The 27,364-nt window shown below is 41.6% G+C and overlaps 1 protein-coding gene across 1 annotated transcript in view; it reads left to right on the top strand.

Moving 5' to 3' along the window:
• Positions 1 to 27,146, top strand: part of LOC145396843 (NPC intracellular cholesterol transporter 1-like) — a 74,039-nt gene extending 46,893 nt beyond the window's left edge. The window contains exons 2-25 of the mRNA XM_080270126.1: positions 1,236 to 1,407; positions 1,969 to 2,181; positions 3,048 to 3,158; positions 3,837 to 4,030; positions 4,778 to 4,976; positions 6,223 to 6,348; positions 6,748 to 6,864; positions 7,167 to 7,384; positions 8,244 to 8,333; positions 9,429 to 9,601; positions 9,986 to 10,186; positions 10,337 to 10,526; positions 10,737 to 10,853; positions 11,532 to 11,712; positions 11,850 to 11,977; positions 12,394 to 12,471; positions 13,463 to 13,636; positions 14,336 to 14,499; positions 21,759 to 22,416; positions 22,818 to 23,038; positions 24,400 to 24,817; positions 25,206 to 25,293; positions 25,596 to 25,784; positions 26,503 to 27,146. Of these exons, the coding sequence (XP_080126252.1) occupies positions 1,236 to 1,407; positions 1,969 to 2,181; positions 3,048 to 3,158; positions 3,837 to 4,030; positions 4,778 to 4,976; positions 6,223 to 6,348; positions 6,748 to 6,864; positions 7,167 to 7,384; positions 8,244 to 8,333; positions 9,429 to 9,601; positions 9,986 to 10,186; positions 10,337 to 10,526; positions 10,737 to 10,853; positions 11,532 to 11,712; positions 11,850 to 11,977; positions 12,394 to 12,471; positions 13,463 to 13,636; positions 14,336 to 14,499; positions 21,759 to 22,416; positions 22,818 to 23,038; positions 24,400 to 24,817; positions 25,206 to 25,293; positions 25,596 to 25,784; positions 26,503 to 27,029 (4,947 nt within the window). The 3' untranslated portion in view covers positions 27,030 to 27,146. The remainder of the gene's footprint in view (positions 1 to 1,235; positions 1,408 to 1,968; positions 2,182 to 3,047; positions 3,159 to 3,836; positions 4,031 to 4,777; positions 4,977 to 6,222; positions 6,349 to 6,747; positions 6,865 to 7,166; positions 7,385 to 8,243; positions 8,334 to 9,428; positions 9,602 to 9,985; positions 10,187 to 10,336; positions 10,527 to 10,736; positions 10,854 to 11,531; positions 11,713 to 11,849; positions 11,978 to 12,393; positions 12,472 to 13,462; positions 13,637 to 14,335; positions 14,500 to 21,758; positions 22,417 to 22,817; positions 23,039 to 24,399; positions 24,818 to 25,205; positions 25,294 to 25,595; positions 25,785 to 26,502) is intronic.
• Positions 27,147 to 27,364: the final 218 nt, after the last annotated feature.

Genomic DNA, 27,364 nt, shown 5'->3' with positions numbered 1-27,364 from the left:
TGTAGTGGGAATTCGTGGTAAAGGAACAGGAAGAAGGATTGATGATGGTGGTGGTGCTGGGGACTCTCTCTCTCTCTCTCTCTCTCCTTTTCCGTGTAATTTCACAGCAACAATTTCTTCATTTTGTTTGTCTTCCATCCCTCCCTCCTTCCTCTCCTTCTCTTTCTTCCTTCTTTCCTTCCCTTCCTGCCTTTTTACCTCATGGACGTGTGAGTGGTCAAGGTTGAGCTCCCTCTATCTCTTCCTGTTAGGCCTATCTCCGTCATTATTATTTTTATTCTCTCTCTCTCTCTCTCTCTCTCTCTCTCTCTCTCTCTCTCTCTCTCTCTCCATCCCTCTATTGTTATCAGACGGATGCATATTTAAAAAAAATAAACGGAAATGTACCGTAATCCATTTCTCACTTAAATGGAAACCGTCAACGATTTGCTCATTTGAATTTGAAACAGATGACGTCACGTATAGATATGTGAGTCATGTGGGATTTGAAGATAAAGGTGTTTGTCAGCAATTAATATGATGTTATCTAGGGGTGTATGATGAGTTGAAAAGATAAAAATAAAGTATCATATCCTCTCGCCCTAGATTCAATATTACAATACTTATTTCAGTAACTATTGGTTGTATTATTTTGATGGTCATGCATTAGATTTATGCAGTGTATTATTGTGATGTGGATATGACTGAAAGCGTTAGAAGATACATTGTTAGATGTTAGGAAATACAGTACTGTGAGATGTTAGAAGTACCGTTCTGAGATGTTTGGAGAAATATTGTGATGTTAGGAGAACTACTGAGATGTTAGAACTACTGAGATGTTAGGAGAACTACTAAGATGTTAGGAGAAATACTGTGTGATGTTAGGAGAAATACTGAGATGTTAGGAGAAATACTGTGAGATGTTTGGAGAAATACTGTGTGATGTTAGGAGAAATACTGAGATGTTAGGAGAAATACTGTGAGATGTTAGGAGAAATACCGTGAGATGGTAGGAGAACGGAGAAGATTGAGAATGAGGCTGGCTAGGAGAGACTTTTTCTCCCCTAACCCAATTTATTAGTAAGAGGAAGAGTAGGGATGGTGGTGGTGGTGGTGGTGGTGGTTGTGGCAGTAGTTGTGGTATTGATATTGGTGGTGGTAGTGGTATTATGATTATGATGATAATTGATAATGATACTACATTTTTCTTGTTTGTAACCCAGGAACATCTTCCTAATTCCTACTTTTTCTTACAGAGCGATGATGAGGGTGGTGGCGGGGGACGGTGTGTGTGGTACGAACATTGTGGCGTGGACAGCAATGCGAGGGGCCACCTTAGTTGCTCGTACAATGGCACAGCAAAGCAGATAGATGAAGAAGGATTGGCAATATTGGAACACACTTGCCCCGAGCTGGTTGAACAGTACAGTGAGTAGAGAGATGGATAGAGAGAGATAGATAGAAAGAGTATATGCATTATATCTGTGTGTGTGTGTGTGTGTGTGTATCTTCTATGCTGAGAGAGAGAGAGAGAGAAAAGGAAAGATGATGATGATGATGATGATGAAGTGTGCAGTGGCATTTATTTGCTGGTAAGGGTAACACTATGTAGCAACACAGGAATGCTATGTTATATGCTGGAATGTAGCACTGTGTTACATGATATCCCACCGCCATTATCCTTTACACTCTCCTACCCTCACCACCACCACCTATCCCACCTTTCCATTAGAGAGAGAGAGAGTGTAAGAACAGAAGAGTACAAATGAAAGCAAACAACAACAAATTATTGATTCTTTTAAGTCTTCTTGTTATTGGGTAAGATATAATTCATGTAACTATATTGTGGGTTAGAAACAAGGATAGAACTAACTCTTCCCTTTCCCACCACAAAGAAAGTGATAGAGACTAAGCTATAAATGGACTGATAGATAAATACATAGATAGAAAGGGAAAGAGACCATTATCCCTTCCCTTTCCCCCACACAGAGACAAAGAATGGTACGCTATATACCTGCTGCGACCGGGACCAGGCCGAGGCACTTTCCCGTTCCCTGGACCTAATGAAGAACTTTCTAGTGAGGTGTCCCGCGTGTCTGAGGAACATGCGACAGCCCTACTGCCACATGACATGCTCCCCTCACCAGGCGGATTTCCTCGTGCCGGAGAAGTACGAGCCGGCATCCAACGCTGAAATGGAAGGTGTGTATAGGAGGTAACATTAAAAGGGAGGGAAGGGGAGGAAGGTGGATGAACTGGGAGTGAGGGAGAGAGAGAGAGACAGATCTGAGAGAAGAAGAAGGGGAGGGGGATAGGGTTTGCAAAGGAAGAAACATAGATGAAGGATTTGGAAGGGAGAGAGAGGAAGAAGGAGTTTATGAGGAAGAGAGGTGAATAACTTTCTGATGAGGTCCTGCCTGTATGAGGAACACATGGCTCCCCATCTGCCACAAGTCATGTTCTCCTCACCAGGTGGATTTCCTGTTGCCAGAGAAGAATAAGTTGGCGTCCACTGTCGATACGGAAAGTAGGTACTGGAAGGTATGGAGAGAGGAAGGGATAGTGGTTTGATAGGAGGAAGAGAAAGAAATATTAGAGGGAAGGAGATGGGTATGGGAGTGAGGGAGGGAGAAGAAGGGATTTGAGCGGGAGAGGTAGGTGAAGGGATCTGAGGGAAAAAGAGAGAGAGTTGAGAACTTCCTGGTGACATTTCCTCTGTGTATGAAGAACATGCAAATCTGCAACATGACCAAGGAGGAGAGAGACAAGGGGGAAGGGATAGGTTTGAGAGGGAAGGAAAGGAAGGAAGATCTGAGAAGGACTGATGGGGTAGGGTTAGAAAGATGATGAAATATATATGAGAGGGAGCAAGATGATGAAATTCTTGAGGGAGTGAGAGAGGAGGAAGATAAAGAGATTTGAGAGGAGAGGGAAGAGGTACAGTAGGAAGGAGTTCTAAGACAGAGGGAGGGATTGGACAGTGAAAAGATTGGATTGATTTTTTTTTTTTTCCCCCATCGCAAAATCATCTGATATAGTGACTAACTTTGCTGCATTATTCTCCCCAGGCAAGCACCAAGTGACAGACATGAAGTTCTATGTAGCACGGGACTTTGTGGAGCAGCTGTATGCCTCGTGTCAGGATGTCATGGCCCCCTCTGCTAATAGTCGAGTTATGGGTGAGTTACTGCACGATCTTTTTTTTTCAGCTGTGTAGTGTGCTTTCTGAGCCACATCAGTCTCCCTACGTGCTACATGCCTTCACATGCTACCATTTCTATGCTAATAACCATCGCACATACAGTATTCAATACATGTTTGGGGTGTTTCATTCAGAACTGGGATGATGGTATTAGTAGATGTGTTGTTATGACATGTCAGTAGTCTTGTGGGAGATCTGTCAAGTCTGTTTTAACAGAGTTTAAACAGTCAAACTGTTCCCTGTCCAAGCATGGGGTTGAACTTGTGTTCACTGAAACTATGAATCATATATCATTCTTATCCTGTCATTGAATATCTTAGTTGGTGGTATGAGGATAGTAATGGATGGGTGAGACTCGATTGGCATTAGTGAGAAAAGTAAAGAATAAGAGTAGTGGAAATGGGGCCACAACAACAGCAGCAGTTCTGCCTTTTACTGTAACTCAGATCCCCTTTTCACATCCACGCCTTTGAAGATGATGATTTCTATACAGTAGTTATGTATCCTATAATGCTTCCAGAACTCAAACAGCTTCTAATTCTGTTTTCTGTAACCCAGACCCCTCTTCACTCAGTGTCTTTGAAGATGAAGATTCCTGTCTAGTAGTAATATTATCAAAATAATAATGTAACTCGAACTCCTTTTCACTTCTCAGGGCTGTTCTGTGGTGATTGGGGTGCTGCTCAGTGCACCGGGGAGAGACTTTTCAATTACCTGGGTGATTACCATGGCAACCCATACACCCCCATTAACATCCGGTACATGTATATGGATGATGGTGATCCAGACCTTCCACCAGGCATAACACCACTCAACCAGACTGCACAGCCTTGTCATGTTGGCCTTAAGGTGGGTGTTATCCTTTGGAGGGTGGGGAGAAAATATCAAGGAGGAGGGAGGGTATACTTTGGTGGATGAGTAGATAGCATCAGGAATGAGGGTATACTTGGAGGTTGGGTAGCTAGCATTGGGAAGGGTGGCATACTTTGGAGGTTGGGTAGAAATTATCTGGAAGGAGGGTATACTTTGGAGGTTGTGTAGAAAGCATCAGGAAGGAGGGTATACTTTTGAGGTTGAGTAGAAAGCATCAGGAAGGAAGTAGAAAGGAGATTGAAATTGATTAGACATATTGGGAGGATGGACTAGGAGAGATGGGTGAGGTGTAAAAGTATCAAGGTTGCTACTATGCTGTTGATGGAGAGGTGGATATAATGGGACAAGGTAGCGTGTGCTAACCTTAGATCTAGAGGTAATAGTAGAGTGGTGACACAGAATAGAGGTAGGTGGAGGAATACCATCAGGTGTTACATAAAAAACAGACACAAAAGCTGCATACAAAGATGATTACTTCCTCCAGCATGATAATGTTTATACTGTATTTTAATTTACTTGTTCTACCTCCACATTTTGTTATTTGGCTTAGTAATGATGTTTAGAACTTGGTGATAACTGTGAATAGTGTTAGGATGCAAATGCTGCTGCTAATAGTCATAATAAGGAGTTAGGACACTAATGATGATGAATAGGGTTAGAATACTGCTGGTGCTGATTATTATGAACATAGCTAAAATGCTAATGATGATGATATACCCACAGAACAGCATCGCATGCACCTGTGCTGACTGCCACAGCTCCTGCCCAGTCATACCTGAGACCTGGGCCCCTCCCGGTCGCCCTTGGGTCATGTTTGGCTATGACGGGCTGGCCGTTGCCATGGCACTCACGGCCGTTCTGTTCTCGGTCACTTTCCTCGTAATTTTTGCCTACTGCCATAAGAGGAATAAAAGATACACTGGTAAGTAGAGTATAGTGGTTAGCATGTACCAATGGCCTGTAAACAGCACTGTCAAGAAGCTCTTGGCAGTATCTTGTGTGTTTTGAGGATGGCTCGGTTGGCTAATGTGGGCGTGGTTGTGGGAGTTGTTGTTGGAAATGAATGATATGATGCATAGTAGATACTGATATCACTGACTGATCCATCCCCACAACAAATGAGAAATTGCCTGGTAGAGTAAAAGCAGAAGTGGGCCACCCTGTGTAGTAGGTTAGATAGCAATGTCACTCACAGCTGTTATTTTCCCATTACTTTCCGTTTGATGTTCTTGCTGCTCCAAATGCAATAAGAAATATATTGTTAAGGGAGAAAAGATATGGTGTAGTGGTTAGAATGCGGTAGTGTATCAGGTATGTATTGTATGGAAGGTACTGTATATTAGCTGTGACACTGTTGCTCTGTTCTGTGTCACTTTGTTGGGCATCTTCATCTACTGTCACAAGCACAGCAAAAGATATACCGGTAAGAGATTGAAAGAAAGCTGGATTATACTAGTTAGAATGCACCAGTGTGACTGTGTGATTTAGAATAGGTTTGCTGTATTGGTTAGTATTGGTCTAGTCTGTGTTACTCTTTTTGGTAACCTCAGCAATGCCCTGTATTCTCATACTGCCACAAACACAAGAGATACATAGGTAAGGAGTAGAGAAAGTACTGTAGTGGTTAGAGTGCACAAACCTTAAATATAATAAGGACTGACTGCATTTCTCTCTCTCTCTCTCTCTCTCTCTCTCTCTCTCTCTTTTTTTTTTTTTTTTTTTTTTTTTTTTTTTTTATACAGTACAACCTCCAAAATCCAAACATGCAATTTCCAAAAACCTCCACTTTCCAATATATTATTTTCAGGCAAGTAGAGGGTGTTGAAATAATTTGTCCCCTCACAGTTGGTGAATATTTGAAGGCAGATTTTATTTGTTGACATGTACAGTACACCAACAGATGATATATTCTGGTGTTACTAATATAAGGTAACTTTATTGCATTTACTGTTCATGGTACTGCAGGCCATTTTTTACATCATCACATCATAATTGTCAGTGTGCTTCAGCCTTCCAAAATATATTATTCCATTTTCCATAAAGCCTTTTGTCCTAAACAAAGCATTCAGATTTCAGAGTTTGTACCGTACTAATTAATGTTTATATAAGTGTGGTGTGCTGTAACTTACAAAGCTAGATCAGATATTAACGTGTGTTGTGCCTTATAGCGGTGATGGTGGAGCACAGTATGAGGCACCCAGAGGAGATACGGACAGCTGTGGGACGACGCCTGGCTCACCTATCAGACCCACAGGCACAGTTTGCTGGGGAGGACGAAAACTCACTCCTGCATGGTGTGTATTGGTGGGAGTTTATTTATATTTGGAGGATGTAGAGAGGGTGGTGAAAAGGATGCATCTGAGTTAGTTTGAGGATATGTGGACATGTACTAGGCAAAACTCATTCCTTCATAGTGGGTATTGTATCTGTGGGAGTTTATATATTTATTTATATTTGAAGGATGTAGGTATTTTGGTGAAAAGGATAGATAGATAGATAGATAGGTAATATAATTTTCATCTGACCCTAGGAACAACAGTGGACCTGCCAGACAAACAGATAGATGGACATTAATAACAATAATACCATTGTGATTTTTTCAGAATCTAGGGTAACCAGTGGCAGAACTGCTAGACAGACAGACAGTTAAATAACAGTAATAATAATGATAATGAATTTTTTTCTGATTCCAGGGCGTCCGACGACTGAACTGCCAGACATAGTGTATGATGGGGAGCTGTCATTGTCAGAGCGCCTCACCACTTGGACCCAAACCACCGTTGACCATCTGTTTACCAAGTGGGGCACATGTGAGTATGGTGCTGGATATGAACTGAGCCACAGCACTACGTGTGCCGTACACTCATACAATACATGGTTGCCAACTAGGATTCATTAAAAAAAGTATTAAATAAGAGTTTACAATCTGCCCAATTCTTGTAAGTATTTCAGATTTTTGTATTGCTGTGGACTTCAAAACATGCCAGGTTTTTAGTAAGAATGGTGGATCTAGCATCAGGTGTGCAATTATGCATGTGTAACAGACAAATTACAAAATCTTCTCTAATCTAATGTACCGTATATAACCCAGCTAGTGCCTCTTTACCCCCAGTGTGTGCATATCATCCATGGCAAGTGATGGGTGTGGGTCTGGTGGTTGCGGTTGCCCTCTGTGCTGGTATACTCTTTCTCCAAATCACCACCGACCCCGTCGACCTCTGGGCTGCCCCACACTCACGCGCACGCATCGAGAAGGAGTACTACGACATGAATTTTGAACCCTTCTACCGCACTGCTCAAATTATCATCAAGCCAGTTGGAGTGGAGAGTGTAAGTATTGCACTCAATCTTTTTTTTTTTTTTTTTTTTTCCCCCCCAGTGTCAGATAAATGTAATTCTTATATTGCAAACTTATCAAGGAGTACTATGACCAGAACTTCCAGCCACTGTATCACACAGGTCAAATTATTATCTTGGACAGGGAACTCAGCTACAAGTACAGATCCCTGGATATGCATAAAGCTTATCTGTGATTCCTTCTTCCACATGACTCATTTTTTATCAGGCTGTGTGGAGCAGAGACTTCAAGTATCCTAGTCTTACAGTCTTTTGTTTTGGTTCTTTTTACTCTGAAAATTATCACTTACTGTAGGCAAGGTACTCAGTTGGAAGTACAGATCATGGTTGAATGCATGGAAATTATATTTAAGCCTTTCTACTGCACAGCCTAAATTATTATCAAGCCAGTTGGAGTGGAGAGAGTAAATATAACATTGTCTTTTCATGCTGCCATAAACATTGTGACAGCACTCTCAGCCAGGGAACTTAGCCATAAATACACTGAATCAGGGTCTGAAGTTTGATCTAAACAAGTGGTATTATTGTACTTGTCTTAAATTTTTCTCTCCCAGTAGATTCTAGCAATTATTGGATAGTAATAATTTAGTTTGGAGGCATACTCAAGCATCTGGCTTGTTAAAAAAAAATCAGTTATATTTTGGTCAGCTCTTAATATGGAGACTGATTAAGAGGAAGCATGCATAATTTTGAATGATTAAATAGGTTTGCCCCCCCCCTTTTTTTTTTCCTTTATCCAGAAAACAAGAGAAGAGGAAGCACAAAAGAGGGAAAACTAATAGCATACCTACTCAGTGCAGTTCAACTAATTATGTGGTTTTCTTCATTACAGTTTGTGTATAATAATGAAACCTATGGACCTGTATACAACCAGACATTTCTGCTGGAGGTATTAAAACTACAGCGCACCATCACGGAAGAGGTATGCAAGGGCAGGAAGAGGAGGTGAAAGAAGGAAGAGGAGGGGGAGGAGTTAGGAGGAAGAGAAGGAAGGGGAAGAAAAGGAGGTATGGTGAGGGAAAAGTGGAGAAGGATGAGGAGTGGGAGGAAAGGAAAAAGAGAGGAGAGTACCGGTAATCGAGAAAAAAAGGTGCAGAAGATGGAAAGGAAAGGAGAGGAGGGAAGAAAGAAGGAGGAGAGGAGGGAGAGGGAGTTAGGAGGAAGAGAAGGAAGAGAGAGAGAGAGAGTGATTGTGAAGGATGAGGAGAGCAGGAAAAGGGCAAAGAGGAGAAGAGTAAAAGAAAGAGAGATGCAGAAGACAGAAGGGAAGGGAGGGGTGAAGGAAGAAAGGGAAGTGGAGAGGAGGGAGGGAGGGAGAGAGAAGGGGAAGACATAGAGTGGGAGGGAAAGGGAGAAGAGAGGGAGGGGAGACTAAGGATAAAAATATGGAGTTATGTGAGTACAATAATGAGACAACCCACTGAACCTAAGGAAGACATTTTTTCACTACATTCTTTGGTTTTCCTGTTGATTTTATTCACCTTGGGATGGAATTTTAAAAATGGAGGGGTTAGATACAGCCTTAATAAACCCCTTCGGTGTGAGATCTTTTCAAAATAAATAAATAAAGTTGTCTTGAAGCTACAAAGTTAAACTAAAGAAGACATCCTCTGGAACTTGGGGTTGGGGACCAGCGAACATCCAGACATTTTTACTGGAAGTGTTAAGACTAATGTGTTGTATTGGAGGTAGGGAATGGGGTGAGGAGGAGAAGGAGAGGTAGGAGGGGGAAAGATAAGGGAGAGGAGAAGAGGAAGGTCAAAGGAGAAAGTGGTGGAGGTGGAGAAAGGGAAGGGAGTGGTGGAAGGGAGGAGGGAGGAGAAGGGGAAATAGAAGAGGAGGAGGAGAGGGGCAAGGGAGTTGGACCAACTAGTATTGTAAAAAAAAAAAAAAAAAAAAAAATCCCCATTGTCATGTTTCTCATCACCAGAGTCTTAATATATGTGTGTTTATATGTATGATTTTATTTTATTTTATTATTATTATTTTTTAAATATATATCCACCTCACCCCACAGCTTGCAGTAAATATAAGTGAACATGAAAGAGTACAACTGACGGACATCTGCAACAAACCCCTTGCACCAGACAACATGAACTGCAACATTCAGTCCCTTCTCAACTTCTGGCAGAATGACGAAGCAACTCTGAGGAATAAGTCAACACCAGAACATGTTAAGCAGTGCATTGGGTGAGTCCTGGGTTTGTACTTTTTTTTTTCCTCTTCAATTAGGGTTGGAGTGATGGTGATGGCAGTGATGATGACGGTTTAATAAGATGATGTGTGATAATGATATTCATGATGATGATGATAATTATGCAGTTATAAGTTGTGTCGTAGTTCCAGAAAGGAGATAGTCTTGAACTTGCCAGGTCCATGTCACAGAAATAATAGATCTTGGGAGGAAGCTGATTTGATGGCAGAGTTGAAATGTTGTGATAACAGTAATTACAGTGATCCTCCTTCCATTATGGCTCTAGGTTTTGCTTCTGATCCATAAAGCACATACAACCTCATTATGGGGATTCGTTATGTGAAGCTATGGTGTGATTTTATTGACATTTTACTCTTCAGCAATGCCTATGCGGAGAAATGTCTGGGTGCGTATGGTGGTCCTGTCCTGCCTCATGTGGTGCTTGGAGGCTTCCTGGAGGGCAACCAAAGCTTATCAGACAACCCACCCTACCTGGAGGCCACGGTGTTGATTATAACGCTGCCTATCAACAACTACTTCAACAAGTCGCTCCTGAGCCCGGCCCTGGCATGGGAGAAAGCGTAAGTTCTCACTCTTCCTTGCTTGATAATACTAAAAGTTTTGTGTGTGTGTGTGTGTTTGTGCACTCACAGATGATAATGATGATAATAATAATAATAATAATAATAATAATGACATATCCACACTAACCCGCCTCTCTCTGCCGTTAGGTTCAACAAGTACATGCTGAGCTACTCTCACCCCATGATGGACATTGCCTTCCGTTCAGAGCGTTCAATTGAGGATGAGTTGGTGAGGATGAGCAAGAGTGACGTGCCCACTGTGATCATATCATATGTCATCATGTTTATATACATCGCACTTGCCCTCGGACACACCAACCAGCTCGCCCGCCTACTGGTTAGTTGCTGTGCTGTTATTAAGTGTACACTGTTTTAGTTATTATTGAATTAATCTCATTGTTATTAGTTTTATCATTGCAGAGAAGTGCACGACAAGGGTTTGGCACTTTTCATGACCCTTTGAGTGCTAGAGGGAGGCAGGAGGGAATTATTTTTTACATTTCCCTGACTAATGATATCTAAAGTTTCTCCATCTTTTGCCCCAAAGGTTTCAACAAAGGTGACTCTGGGCCTGGGTGGTGTGCTCATTGTACTGGTGTCAGTGTTTGCTGCAGTCGGCTTTTATGGCTATGTTGGTGAACCCTGCACCATGCTTATCATTGAGGTGAGGACTGAGTGAGGTTGTTTTGGAACCAAGCTTGTCTGGAGGTGAACTGTGGTGAACTTCAGGATGATTCCATATACCTGCAATCTGCTGTTCTCTCTTTGGGGTATAGGGAGGGAGCTGAGGAATATTTGTATAACCAGACTTTAGAATTACCCATTTATATCAGAGCCACCATATAAAGGTGTCCTCCTTTTAATCATGTTATTGTGCTGTTATTTTGTTTTATTGTATTACGTAAATCAGTGAATCTGGTGAGGGGTTAGGGATCATTGTCAGATGAAAACAAACTGAGTAGCTAAGAGTATAGCATGTGTAAATCTTTTTATTTGAAATAAAGTTAATGGTATTAGTAAAGTACTCAAAAGTCGACCAAAAAAGTGTCACTCAGGAGGGGTATGATGATATCCAAAATGCTTAATATCGCTTGTGAAGTCACCAAACGTTAATTTGTTAAAATCCGAATGTTGATACGACAACGGTACCGAGTGGAAAATGTCACTGGCAAGAAATTTATAGCCTCTCTAAGGAAGCAGGTTTACCTGTGTGAGGGAAGATTATTGGGCAATTTCTAGTAACCATTATCTGTGGTGTCACATTGTTTTGTGCCAAGTTTGCACCAGTAGTTTTTTGAACGACTGTCCAGTGATGATATCTGTTGTTGGTTTGCATGGACAGGTAATTCCATTCCTGGTGTTGGCCGTTGGTGTGGATAACATCTTCATCCTGGTTGAGGCATATGCAGGTCTGGAACGCAGCCACGAGGACACTCGGCCACAGCTGGTGGGACGTGCAGTTGGAGCCGTTGGTCCCTCCATGCTTCTCTCATCAATATCTCAGTCCTGTTGCTTCTTCCTTGGTAAGAAACGATGCAGTTTGTCTGTATCTTTATCTGTACTCTCAAGTTTATTTATTTATTTATTTATTTTTTTTATTTTTTTTAAAGCCAGAGAGAGAGAGAGCCCTGGTGTGTAAACTTTCTTCATTCTTTCACAGGTGCACTCTCAGACATGCCTGCCGTTCGTGCATTTGCCATGTATGCTGGGATGAGTCTGCTGATCAACTTCGTACTGCAGATGACTCTGTTTGTGTCACTTTTCTCTCTGGATGTCATGCGTGAGGAGGTAAGGAGATGTGGAGAGAGATGGGGAAAGGAAAGAGAGTGGGAAGAGGAGAATGTAGGCAAAAGAGAATAAGGAAATGAGGGGAGAAGGGAGGGGAAAGAGAGGTAGAACAGGGGGAAATAGAGAGATGGGAAGGAATGAGGGAGAGGAAAAATGGGGAAGGAAAGGAAGGAAGGAGGGGAGGAGGGAAGGAAATTAGAAGTAAGAGAAGTGGGAGGGAAAAGGAAAGAGGGAGGGAGGGGGGGTTTGATTTTTTTTTAAATTATTTATTTATTTTTCTTCCCACTTGATGCACCAAGGGAAGTAAGCTGGTCATCTACTCTCAGACATTTCAGACTGTAGTAGCCTTGGGCCCTTACACTTCAAAGGGGGTAGTGTAGGATTAGCCTGTAACAATTATTTTGTATTCCCAACAGGACAACCGCTTTGACGTGTGTTGCTGTTACAAGCAGAATAAGGTGGAGAAGGACTCAGAGACACGCTTTCTGCATAAGGTATGTGGTGTTGAAGTTTGTTGTTGTTTTGAGGAGAGTGCAGTACTGTACAGTCAAACCCCACTATACAATCTAACATTATGCAACCATTCTCCTTATGAGATATTAACTTTTTAGCCCTGTTATTTTTGTATGTGGTCACTATTTTCACATACATGATCACTATGTTCCTCTACAAAGCATTTTTTTTTTTTTTCTATATGTGATTGGTATTTTTGTTTATTCAGTTGTTATGATCCCTACATTTGGTAATATGGTTGATTGTTATCCAGTTGATTTTCCATGACCGCCACCCAGTCATATAGTGTGGTTTCAGTGCACAATATTTTCTTGCTTTATGTCATTAGTGTGTTTCAGTATTATAATGTTTCCCTTACAACTACGTGGATACTCTTTTTTTTGACTCTAACTTGGCATAATTCTACCATCGCGCCCTCCTGAATGCTGAGTTGTAACAGTATAATAACAAGAATTTTATCCCAGTCATGAAGAAGTGCTGTGGAAAGGATATTGAGTAATAGCATTGTATGTTTCTGTCACTCATCTGATATAAACTGCAAAAGGACAAAAATCTGGGCCAAGTTAGAGTAAGAAAATTATTGTACTGTAATATGGGGGAAGGTGGCAAATCAGCTTTATAAATAACAGTGACATTGGCAGTTTTCCTGTAAATTACTCTGGATTTAATAGCAAAAATGAATGTAAAATGAATTGGCATACTGTATAATGAAATCTTTATTGTATTTTTTAAAAAATGCGACCTAAGGAGAACACTGTTAAAGAAATGTAGGTGGCAATAATGAAGACAGCATAAAATCTTTCTGTACTGTGAAAAAATGCAGGTGGCATAATGAAGACACTTTAGGATCTTTATGTACTGTAAAAAACAGTTTAGATGATGTATAATGAAGTACCATAGTGTATAGTGAGGACACTGTAAAACAGGTGTGCTCCAATGAAGACAAAGTGTAATAAATTTCTGGCTCGACAGGTATTTGAGACAACGTATGCACCCTTCCTGATGCGTCCATGGGTACGTGCGGTGGTGGTGGTTGCGTTTACCTTCTGGCTATGTGCGTCGGTTGCCATGGTGCCGCACATTGAGGTTGGATTGGAAGAAGAGCTGTCCATGCCTGATGACTCATATGTTCTGAAGTACTTTGAGGTGAGTAGGGTTTGAATCTGAGGGTTGGGTGGAGTTTATTTTTGACATTATACCTTACTACATCATTATAGAGCTTGAAATCTATTGGGAGGAGTCTGTGGAGTTACTTGGAGAGACTGACAGACAAATGAGGAAGTAAAGGAATGTTGTGATGTTGATGTGGATGTGAGTGACAGTATTAAGAAAAATACTTTGTGATGATATGGCTGTGTGAAGAGAATTAGAATGAGAGACTGACTGGAAGGGTATATTTGAGTATGGGGGAAGGGGAGAGGGAAATCAAGGATGAGATGGAGGAATGGAATGGAGAGAGATATGAGAGAGAGGTGTGTGAGTTGGAGGGAGGACAGGATGACATGGAGATGATTTGTTTGGGTCCATCCCTTACGGGATTAGTGTCTGGCAATAGGTAGATTAATAGATAGATGTTGCTTGTGGGGTGGAGTCAGGATTCTGGGAGATTGAGTGGTGAGTGAGGGAGAGTGTGGCCCATTTAATTGTGTGGACTTGGCTAGTTCTCCTTCTATCAGGTTTTTCTGCTATTTGGATCATACCTCATCCCATCCTCAGGTAGGAAAAGAGGTCTGGATGATGATGATTGTGATGATGATGACGGATGATGTTGATGATGATGATGATGGATAATGATAATGATGATGGTGTGACTAATTATCAGTACGCATAACTCTACCCACACAGTACCTGGAGGAGTATGGGTGTGTTGGTCCGCCAGTGTATTTTGTGCTGAAGGATGGATACAACTTCACAGATGCCAACATGCAGAATAAGATCTGTTCACATCTCGGTTGTAACAAAGACGCACTACTCATCCAACTCAAGCTGGCATCACAGGTCCCAAACAGGTTAGGTTATTTCAGTGTTGTAGTAGGGACTGTTACACTACACTGTACTGAGCTACATTACAGTATACAACACTACACTACACAACACTACAGTATTTAGGACACACCACAAAGTACTATGCAACACACTACCATGCATATTGGTTTCAGGGACACACTGTTGGCCCAGCTGAGGTTGATGTCACATGTTTCAGACAAGTTATTAAAAACATTTTAGATAGTCCATACTACGTTACTGTACACTAAAGTACATTGGACTGATTGTGTTATGCTGCTTTATGCTACACTCCAGTACAGTATGTCATGCCCTGGTGTCCTATGCAACAGTATGGCACCTTGCGCTGTGGTGCATTAAAGTATGCTTTCATGACACAACATTACACAGTGGTGTGGTGGTGTTGAGGAGCCTTCACATGGTGCTGCTGTGTACCCTGTGTGGAGTGAAGCAATTGTGGTGTCCACACAGGAGCCAAACCTCCTGATGTTTCCCTGCAGCATGCTATGGGGACGGACCCTGGCCAGACCCTGGTGAGGTGCTGTCTATCACAAGGGGTCACCAGTTCCATACATGGTGTATGTACTGTATTTTACTTGTAGAACAGCCCCACAGAAGCAGATTCTTACCTATGGTTGATAGGCCTGCTCGCGAAATTTTTTTTCCTGCCCAGTTCCGTCACTTTGCACATATGGCAACGTTGCCCTGTGTTTAGTTTGGCAACGCCGCGCAGCAGTGAGCCATATCGGATGCCAGGTTTAGTATTCATCACAATTATTTACTTTTTTTATGCTTGACTATAAATATAATACCTGACTATCTATATTTTACATGGATTGAAAGAATAATAGAGACATAGAGGTCATATAGTTTTCGCTGCCTTAGCTTAAATAAATATAAAAAGGGGCCATACCACTGTCTTTACTTCGTCACTCGTCTGCTGAGAGAGAGAGAGAGAGAGAGAGAAGATACTCTCTACACTTTGCTAAAATTAGTTATATGTTGATTTAATGAAAATGCGGTACGTCTTAGGGGTGGTACATGACTGCTCGTTGAGAACACTTATCAGTAACATATGTTGTAGGCCTATACTACTTTCCCTGTCATTTCTTGTCATTGCTCCCAGACGTACGATTCAATCAGCTGTGTTTACAATCGGCAATGGCGCATCACTGGGTCAGTTGCACAGACTGTCTGAGATTATTCACAAACAACAAAGTAGACCCTTAATATGACAACAATAATTGCTTATTTTCCAATCATTATTTTACATTCAGTCCCTCACTGAAGATCAGCAAATGTGTTCCCAGCCCAATGCTATTACCAAATAGAATATATTAAGTGAGTTTGTTTTTTTAATTCCTTGTTTCTCTTGATTTACTTATTTTGCACACAGTGGTCTATAATGTCTCATGTCTGACCCAATGCCTGTCATCAGCACATGGGAAATAGCATATGGTGCCTGGTGGTGTTTAATATTTAATAAAGATTATACCATAACAAATAAAGCTTTGCATTTCATCAAATACAAAAACCCTTCAAGCATACTTAACATGAAATAAAGGACATGAGAACATGAAAATAATCTGAAATGTAACCTGACATATGATTTTACTAATATACCTAAGAAAAACAAGAAAATAATCTGAAATCTAACCTGACAAATGATTTTACTAATATACCTAAGAAAAACAAGAAAATAATCTGAAATCTAACCTGACATATATACCTAAGAAAATGTCTAATGAAACATTGATATTCAGGCATCATTGATACCAATATTTCCCAGCTTGCAGCAGAAATTACCAAGGTTAACCCTTAAGAATGATCATGAAAAGCGTTTTAGGTGATAAAATATTATGGGTCATTAACCTCTCTCTCTCTCTCTCTCCTGTAAACACAGCTGATTGAATCGTACGTCTGGGAGCAATGACAAGAAATGACAGGTAAAGTAGTATAGGCCTACAACATATGTTACTGATAAGTGTTCTCAACGAACAGTCATGTATCACCCCTAAGACGTACCGCATTTTCATTAAATCAACATATAACTAATTTTAGCAAAGTGTAGAGAGTATCTTCCTTGTATACTCACTTTTTATTGATGACCCTGCATGTTATTATTTTATACTGTTTCAAGCTCTCTCTCTCTCTCTCTCTCTCTCTCTCTCTCTCTCTCTCTCTCTCTCAGCAGATGAGTGACGAAGTAAAGACAGTGGTATGGCCCCTTTTTATATTTATTTAAGCTAAGGCAGCGAGAACTATATGACCTATGGCTCACTGCTGCGCGGCGTTGCCAAACTAAACACAGGGCAACGTTGCCATATGTGCAAAGTGACGGAACTGGGCAGGAAAAAAAATTTCGCGGCGTGCTTAGCCAGACAGACCAGGGTTAATCAACAACAACAACAATGTAATGCTGGAGAGGGATGCTTTCCCACAGTGGAACCAATGTGACAGTATACAGACATCCCTCAGCTCCCTCCTTGTGCCCAGAAAGGGGGCTGGTGGGCTGCGTAAAAGCATTTTCAGTTTGCAGGCCACTGGGTTCATGTCCAGAAGAACCATGTGCCACAACAAACACACTACTGTACACTGCCATAGATGTCTTTTTAGTTAAAATGATGTTATTAATTCTTCTTTTATAATAAGTGAATGGTAAATGATGATCTAGGAAGAAAAATGAATGCAAATTACTCTGAAAATAAGTTATTCTGGAAAGAGGTGCAGAAATGTAGAAGTGATAGTGGAAAGAAATGTGAAAGTGTGAAGGATGTATGTGGTAGAGTATTCACCCATGGGGATTAAGTAAGGACCAGACGAAATGGATATTTTGAAAGCCTGATGAATGGGAATCGAGAGAGCAAGCAGCTGTTAACATGATTGGTTTTGGGGGTGGACAGAGAAGGAATGCAGTGCCAGGAAACATGACACTCGCATAGGTGAAGAATGCTGTGAAGTGGCTGAAAAATGGGAAGGCAGTTGGGGTTGATGAGGTGTATGCAGAGATGATTAACCCCTACACCGCGGGCTTGTTTACCAATTACTTGCGTGTGCCGCGGGGTTATTTGGGCTCCGACAGACTCTCAAAAAATATTTGCCAAAAATCAGTTATTAGTCCTAGAATAATAAAATTACATATGCTTATGGCACATACCTTCAGCTTTCTCCTGGAATGATTGTTGAGCCTTCGTCGGTTACCGTAGGACTTGTGGAGACCTCTGAAGTAGGGTAACGAAGTCTCCACTTTACACTTCCCGACAACCCGTAATATGATTACCACAGCCAGATACAAACACTATAAACACTATTCTACAATTTTCAAGTAGTTTGGGATCCATACTAAAAAAAAAAAAAACACTGTGAAAGCAATGGAAATTACGAGCGCGTCTGATCGTCGCACTGGCACTAGTTCGCTCGTGGTAGTCTGTCATTTATTATTCATAAAACCCCTCACACTTTATATTTCTATTACTATATAACACTTATATATATCTACAGTCTTTATCCATAAGTTTCCTTCAGTAGTATTAGTTTATTGTCACTGTAGGGATTCAATTTCTTTCAGTAAAATACGTAGCATTCACTTTCTCGTCCTGTATACTGGCATTGAGAGTGAATGTCACTTTCATCTTCACTCTCATAACTCATAGCATTCAGACATGCTAGAGTGAAACTTTCTCTTTCATTACTCCTAGGGTATATACTCGTATTCTTATAATACTACTCATTTACATTTCTATTTACGTTCTCTATTTTATTTACGTTATTTACATTTCTATTTTATTTACAGTGTTATGCACTGTCACTTGAAATAACTTATAAAACTATTTTCCATTGTTCACGTATATTTACATTCATTACGTTCACTTGCTGTTTACACATTATTTACACATTATTTACAATTCCACTTGCACTGTTTTACTCAACAGAAAGATCGTAGTCACTCTTTTATCAATTGTCAGCCCTTTACCTCTTTCCACACGAGGTTTAATAGGGGGTAAAGGTCAAGAGCCATTTGCATGGGGGTGAAAAAAGGCCTTGAAGTCAGCAAGATGAAACATACGTCCTCTCACTTCGGAAGATGAGAGTACACTGATAACGCAGGGGCCAGGCCAGCTAGCCTAGAGGCCTGCTTTAGGGGTTATTCAGAGTTACCAATATTACTTCTTGAAACAGCTAAGTCTAGCACTGATATGATTGGCAGGAAATCTAGACAATACATTATAAATTTGGTAGTTCCAGGTGAATGTAAATATCATTTAGGGTTCTCCCTTCCCTCCTTACATGTATATTTATTACGAAAATAGATTAGAGGCCTACTTAGGAGATATATAATCAGAGCTACCAATGTTAAATCTTGAAACAGCTTTGTGTAGCACTGATATGATTGGCAGGAAATCTAGACAGTACATTATAAATTAGGTAGTTCCAGGTGAATGTAAATATCACTTAGGCTTCTCCCTTCTCTCCTTACATGTACAATATATTTATTACGAAAATAGATTATACGGCATATTTCAAGGGGGAAAAAACAGCGAAAATTAGCGAATGAGTGCACGTGAGGTGTTGTCAGGTGATAATTAGCCAATTCCAGGTGTATGGCACTCTCACTTACCTGATTTCTTTCTTGTATATATTATTTGGTATAAGAATACGACATAGGGCTTATTTCAATGGATGAAATCAGTGAAAAATTCCAGGGAAGATTTACTTAGCGTAGCATGGCCGGGCAGGCGAGAGGATAGGGTAATGGAGGGGGGGTAGGGAGGGGAGTCAAGAACGGGGAGAAATGGCTAAATTGTCAACAATGGATGGGAGTACAGATGAGATTAGGAGTGCTGACTAGTGTTGGACATTGTCAGTACTGATAGATGATACAAGCCCCCTCTTGAAAGCCCGGGTGAATTCAAAATAACACAGAATCACAAAAGCGACGCCCCGCGGTATGATTCCTTGCTCCCAAGTGTCACGAAAGTGACGCCCCGCGGTATGATCCCTTGCTCCCAAGCGTCACGAAAGTGACGCCCCGCGGTTAAGGGGTTAAGTGTAGTGGAGAGAATGGAATGAAGTGCTTGTTGGAGATATATAAGAAGGCATGGATGAGTGAAACTGTGCCAACACAGTGGAAATAGGCTGTGATTATACCCCTGTACAAAAATACAGTAAGACCTCACTATAATGGACTAATTGGGGCCCAAGCCATTCTGAAAAAAGCAAAATTCTGATAGAAGCAACATCCGGACTTCCCCCTGCTAACCCAGACTTTTTCTGGTGTACTGTATCAGACATTAGACCGGATCATACCAACAGTTTTTAAACTGTTTTCGCTACCACTGCAGTACTGTGCTGTATTATACCTTCACTACAATAATCAAGTGGTATAATATATATAATAATACTGGACCGTACACTGATAACCATATCTTTTATTTACCTTATTGTGATGAACATAGCTGAAGTGGTCAAGTAGTCCGGACCACTTCTGGCTTTATTGGACTTTTTCTGATATATAGGAATTTAGTTTGGTAGCTCCTTGATTCCAATAAAAATGAATTGCAGTCTATTGATGTCAGTTATATCTAGGTCTTATTGTAAAGGTGAGTGAAGTGAGTGCAAGAATTATTGTGGCATAAGTTTATTGAGTGTTGTAGGGAAGGTATATGGAAGAATTATTATAGGAGAAAGTAAGGGAGATATCAGAAGTCCTATTGAGTAATGAACAGGGTGGCTTTAGTAGTGGCAGTAGATGTGTGGATCAAATATTTGCAGTGCGACAGATAGTAGAGAAGGCATGTGAGAAGGACTATAAGGTGTTCATGGCATTAATGGATCTGGAAAAAGGATATGACAAAGTAGACAGAGAAGCATTGTGGAAGGTTTTGCCCATGTGTGGTGTAGATGGCAAGCTGCTAGGTGCCATCAAGAATTTTAATGATGGTAGTGAGGCATGTGTAAGGGTAAATGGGCATCTAAGTGAATGGTTTATGATCAATGTGGGCATGCGACAAGGTTGTGAGATGTCCCCATGGTTGTTCAATATATATATGGATGGAATGATGAGAGAAGCAAAGACATGAGTAATGGAGAGGGGGATGGTGTTGGTAATGAATGGTGATGGATGGAATATGTCAAATTTGTTGTATGCTGATGATGCAGTGCTACTTGCAAATATTGCATAAGAGCTTGGTAAGCCAGTGCAGAGTATTATTGATGTCTGTGAGTGTTGTGTCTTGAGAGTAAATGTAGAAAAGAGTAAAGTGATGGTAATTGAGAGAGAAGATGACTCCCAGTGTGATGTTACAGTGAATGGGGAGAGACTGGAATTGGTGAGAGAGTTCAAATACCTGGGTACAGTGATAGAAAAGAGAGGAAGATGTTCAAAAGAAGTGGAAAGTAGAGTGACACGAGGAAGGAAAGTAGCTGGCGCTATGAAGGCCATGATAAGAAACAGAGGCTTGAGTGTTGCAGCTGCACGAGGCTTATGTGAAGGAGTGTTAGTGCCAGCTTTAACATATGGATGTGAGACTATGGTGTGGCATGAAAATGAAAAGTCAAGAGTGAGAGCAGTGGAGATGGGACTGCTGAGGAATGTATGTGGAGTACAGAGTGGATAGGATGTGAAATAATGTGCTTCGTGAAAGGTGCAGGGTGAACAAGTCTGTGGACACCAGAATCGAAGAGAGTCTACTGAGATGGTATGGTCATGTGGAGAGAATGGATAATGATAGAGTGATGAAAAAGGTGTATCTGAGCGAATCTGAAGGAGGGAGGAGGTGAGATAGTCCAAGGAAAAGGTGGAGATATGGTGGATGAGTGTGTGAGGAAGAGAGGTGTGGAAGTCAGTGAAGTTAGGAGACTTGCAAGATTTCGAGATGGGTGGATGAATGTTGTGAGAAGTGTACGATCAGGGATTTGGCACCCCATGTTAAAGCGACCTGCATTCGGATTGACTCTATCAGAAACGTTTATGTGAAGCTACAGAATGTGGTGAAAGTTTTTTGGTGTATCAGATAGAGTCAGGATTCTTAGGGCTTGAATGATGAGTGAATGGAAGCATGGCCCATTGGATTGGGCAAGCTTAGGGTGTCTGGGTGTTGCTACTCCCTGCCCTGCCCTAGGGTGGGAAAGGAGGATCGGATGATGATGACAGCGATAATTTAGATTACAGTGATGATGATAATCATGACAATAATAAATATTAAGTTAGGTTCAATAAATAATAGGGTGATGATGGTAAACATCTGTGTATTTGCCTCCCCAGAACCTACATAGCAGTGCCATCATCAGCTTGGATAGACGACTATTTTGAGTGGTCACTGGATGACGATTGTTGCAAAATCTCTGCTAATGGATCATTCTGTGAGGAGGAGGAGGAGGAGGCTGCAGAGGTGCCAAGGAGAGGATCGGAGGGAAATGAAGAGGGATCGGAGGGAGACGTGGCACCACAGCCGGTGTATGAGGGAGGTGCAGACTTTGATGATGTGTACGAGAACATTTACAACTACGACTACACTTATGGGGACTTGGACTACACCTATGAGTCGGAAGGCTCAAAAATGAAGGACAAGAAGAAGAAGAAAAAGAGCGGGGCAACAGACAGTGGCAACAGTGACAACAAATCAGACAAGTCTGACTACACGTATGGTGATATGGACTTCAACTATGAGGGTTCCACTGACAAGAAGAAGAAGAATAAGAGTAGGGTGTCTGATGAAGGCACAGGCAAGAAGCCAAACAAGTCATCTGCCGTTTCGAACCCCCAGGCCAGCGAACCCACCTGCCTGCCGTGCCCAATTTCATCTATGCCTGGAAACCCGAGCAGGCCAGACCCTGAGGTGTTTGATCAGTACCTGCCCATGTTCCTGAAGGACAACCCAGACATCAAGTGCCCCAAGGCTGGACATGCAGCATATGGACAGGTCAGTGGCATGGGACGTAGTTTGAATAAATTTGGGTAAAATATAATTACTTTTCTGTCTTAGTTTATTCTTCCTACCTGTAGACAGAAATATTACCGTAAGTGTGTAAACATGGGTATCAGCTTTCCAAGAGTCAGGGAATTCTGTATGAGTGAGATATAGGGGGAACTGGGAATTGGAATACTGAAGATGATGTGGAGGTACAGAGTAGGGAGGTACAGTACTATATGTGGAAGAGGGTGGTGTGAGATGAAGGGAGGGCAGCCTGATAGCAGAGAACAGGGGAACATGGCAGCAATGTGTTCATAGCCACCCCCTTTGGGACTACGGCATCTTGCTGTTGATGAATAGCTAGATTTATGTTTTAACAGCACTAATATTCTTTCTCCACGTGCCCACAGAGTGTCAAAATCCATTATGATGAATCCGGCAACCCTGTGACCGGCGCAAGTGTGTTTATGACGTACCACACCGTCCTGCGCACCAGTCAGCACTTCTATGAGGCGCTGCGGTCGGCTCGCTCCATTGCAGACAATATCACTCGCACCCTGAACTTGGTCGAGGACGAGGATGGGAAGTTAGTGCCCAGTGGGGAGATAAGATACGAGGTCTTTCCTTATAGGTGAGTTCAGTTTTGTTTTTATGTTTTTTTTTTTTTTTTTTTTATTTATTTATTTTTATTTAATATAAATAAGGACCTATCTCTCCTCTCCCTTTTTCTCTCCCATTCTCCCTAGTCACAACACACACATCCCTTTCTCCTCCACAGCATTCTGTATGTGTTTTAGGAGCAGCTCCATAATTCATCCTCTCTCCTCTCAAACCATAGATTCCCTCATGCCTATCCTCTCATCAGTCTTTCATCCTGCTCTCCTCTTCTCTCTATTTCCCCAGCAGCATTCAGTGTATTTTGCAAGTAGTATCTCACCTCTGACAAGACGGTGTGAATTTTGGCCCTCTGCATTGGTAGTTTGTTCCTTACCATTACTAACCTTTTTTTCTCCTCTTAGATTATTCTTTGCCCATTCTCTCTCTCTCTCTCTCTCTCTCTCTCTCTTTCATCTGTGTGTTTTGGAAGCAGTGCCTTAATTACTATGTCCATTCACATTATATCTTCACATTTTCCTCTCCTTTTAAATGAGCCATTCCTCTTACTGCAACATCCATGATAACATGGCTGTCAAAAAGTACTTCACAATAAATTGGTTGAATTATACTCAAAGCATTGAAAACAGAATTGTTAGGAAACATTTCCACTCACATGAAGCTAAACATTTCTTCAGTAGAGTTGTAAATCCATAGAGCAAGCAGCCTCCTTATGTGGTTAAGTATGGTACAGTACTAACATTGAAAAACCATTTGGATAAGTATTCATCTTGTAATCCCCAGCTAAACATTTTCACTTCTATGTAATGCATTTATGAATTAAGATGTCTTGCAGTTCAAAACACAGAGGACGTACTAGCACCGGTAGCCATAGAACAACAATGACACAACTTGTTCCTTCAGTTACAAGATGTGTTTCTCTTGCAGGTTAAAGTAGTTTATATGATTTCCTTTTATCCTTTCCTATGAATTTTCGGTGACAGCTTTTGTTACATGGTGTTCCCTCTCCCAATTTCCTGCTGGCATTAGCTGGAGGTTTGGTGGGAGGGGGGGGCCTCCCTGTTTTCCTATTCTTGTCTTGGACATATAGAACAGTTATGGTTGTCATAACCTCTCCTGTAACAAACAGCCTTAAAAGGACCAGTGTGACTGTTGCTGTTTGCTTTTCTTTGTACTCCTTTGTACATGTACACTCTTTCTCTCCCCTTGCACCATATCTCTTCCCTTCTCTCTCCCCTTGAACTATTTCTTCCCTTCCTTTCCTGTCTCATATTTCAACCTACTCCTTTCTCAGTCATCTCACCTTAGTCCTTTCTCTCTCTCTTTCTGTCTACTCTCATCTCAGCCTAACCCTTTGTCTCCCCCTCTCACCCACAGTGTGTTTTACGTGTTCTACGAGCAGTACCTGACCATCTGGCAAGACACGGTACAAATGTTGGGCATTTCTGTTGTCGCCGTCTTCTTGATCACCCTGGTAATGATGGGCCTGGACCTGTCGTCTTCTCTCGTCATCATGGTGACGGTTGTGCTTATAATCACTAACCTTGGGGGCTTAATGTACCTTTGGGGTGTGTCTCTCAATGCCCTGTCTTTAGTAAACCTCATAGTAGCAATTGGGATCTCGGTGGAATTCTGCTCGCACACAACACGGGCCTTTGCGGTGTGCGAAGCGAATACGAGGGTGGAGCGAGCCAAGAGGGCCCTGGTGAGGATGGGTCCGTCAGTGCTGTCGGGCATCACACTCAGCGATATGGGTGTGGTCGTACTCGCTTTTGCCAACTCAAAGATTTTCCAGGTGAGGTTCAGTGTTTTATATTTTTCATTAAACATTCCAGCCCAGAAACATAATCTGTGCATTATTCTTTTATTTTTTTATGAAACCTTTCAGTCTAAGACCCTAATTCGTGGTTTAGTTTTGTTAGTGCCAAATGATTTTATTCAGCTTAGGGGTTCCATCATAGCAGTGAAGGGATTAGAGTTGGCTGTATCCCACCATCCCTGTCTGATGTCTGGTGATACTGTAGCAATAAATATACAATATTATGTCCTCAGTTGAAATAGTTTTATGCTTTATTTGGTGTTATATGTAACAAAGACTGAAATTTAGTAACTCTGGCATGGTAAGTTTGTGTGTGTGTGTGTGCACTATTATCCTATTTTAGTAACGCTGAGTCACATTGCAGGTGTTCTACTTCCGTATGTATTTTGGGATGGTGATTGTGGGTGCGCTACATGGACTCATTCTCCTGCCAGTCATTCTCAGTTTCCTTGGTAAGTACAGTCAGAGTGATTTGTTTTATCCCCAAGAGATGACCAGGGGGGGTTTTCAGTAATGTGTGAGAGAATGAGAGAGAGAGAATTTGTTTTTTTATTTATTTATTTTTATTTATTTTATTTTTTTTACCTGATTGAGGTTATTTGGCTATGTTTTTGCATGAAAATATCAGCATCTACCTTCTAAGAATGCCCTTGCTCAATAAAGCATATTTATTTCATTGATGATGATGATGAGGGCGATTATTATAACTTTGTCGGGTCAGTTAAGATAATGGTGATTGTTATAACATTGTCAGGACCATCAAGAAAAGTAGTGCGCGCAAACATGCCGGACCGAGCGAACAACCCGAGCGGTTCAGTACAGCTGGAAGATGTGATAGGTGAGGACCAGGAGAAACAGTGCCTTACCTCCTCCTCGCAGCCCCACCCAGCCACACAGCCCGCCACCACTGCATCAGTTCACCACTCCAGCAATGGACATACAGGTATAGTTCTTTCACTTTAACTAGGCCTGGATTTTCATCATTTTGCAGCTTATTTCACCTAGCAAAATGACAGAAGCAGACGATGCTGTGGCTGTACATTGTTTCCATAGCACCTCTTTGTGCCTAGCACCATATTTTCATGTTAATCTGCTGTTGTTACAATTCAGCATTCAAGATGGAGAGGTGACAGTGTTAGGTCAGTTCATATCATTGGGCATGTTGTTTGATTAGGTTGCCCTGTCTTGTATTTCTCATTTTCTTGCTTTCTAAATCCTACCTCACCCCATCTTTGGCCAGGAAATGAGAAGTCAGGTTGATGATGATGATGAAAATGGTGGTGATAATGCTGGTGATGAAACCTGTGAAGTTGAAATTGCCAGTGCCATCCAGTGTTCAGTAGCAGTTGTATGTAAAAAGTTGTAGTTGTGATACCATAATCTGATTACTTCCAATGAGCACTGTTGCCCTCATGCAGTTTTTAGATATATGCCTGATGGTCTAGTGAGTTAAGGTGCTTTAACTAGATGTGTCTCATGAAGGTCTAATTCCAAGGAGTGGTTGTGGTATAATTCTCAGTGAAATGCCACTAAGGAGTAAGTAACTTAGCCCTTTCCCTTTCATTGTCTGGACTGAATGGCCAGACTCTAGGCTTCTACATTCTTGTTGGCTCAGTACAGGGTTGTATGATGATCATGATGATGACATGTCCGTATTTCAGGCTCACCCAAGAAGTCGAGTCGGATGTCTCTGAACCACAATTATGACGATGTGGAGGATTTGAACAAGCGGAATGCGTCAGTCACCCCCTCAAGGTATTCTGACACATCCTCAAACCACTATGACACACTCTCACGCTACTCTGACACACTCTCATCACGCCACTCTGATACTTCGCGACATGATACGCTTCCATCGCGCCACCATGATATGGTCTCCTCACGCCATTCTGACACATCCTCGAATCACTTTGACACACTCTCATCGCGTCACTCAGACACCCTTTCCTCGCGCCATGGGGAAAATGGTACTCTTCCCTCCCGCCACCAAGACATTTCCTCACGCCATTCCGACACCCTCTCATCTCGCCACTCCGACACCAATTCCCAGCACTTTGACTCCCTCTCTCGCCACTCTGATGCCACCACTCCATCCCACTACAGCGACTCTCTCTCCCGTCCCGCCACAAACTTTTCCCGACACTCACTAGCGAAGACAGAAGAGGAGCTGGAAAAGTTGGATCAATGATGAAATGCAAACATCCCTTTTTTATTATTATTTTTCACATGTTTACCCCAGTGTGTTGAGTTTTACATTGTGATAAGCATCTGAGATTTGTAGTAAGAGTGACACAGAAGTGAGAGTTTCAGTTAAGAGCGACACAAAGATAGAATTTCAGTGGCATATCAGATGCACTTCCCATAAACTGCAAAGTGAGAGGAAGATGCTGAAAGAAGTGAATGCACAGAAAAAGCAGTTGAAAAAAGGAATGCATAGAAAAGGCAGTTGAAAGAAGAAAATGAATGCACAGAAAAAGCAGTTGAAAAAGCGAACGCACAGAGAAATTAGAAGGGAGATGAATG

This window comes from Coenobita brevimanus, chromosome 39 (assembly GCF_032717465.1).
Source record: "Coenobita brevimanus isolate Jiangsu-jjx chromosome 39, ASM3271746v2, whole genome shotgun sequence".
Taxonomy (NCBI): Eukaryota; Metazoa; Arthropoda; class Malacostraca; order Decapoda; family Coenobitidae; genus Coenobita; species Coenobita brevimanus.
This window is presented reverse-complemented; position numbering and strand designations above follow the sequence as displayed.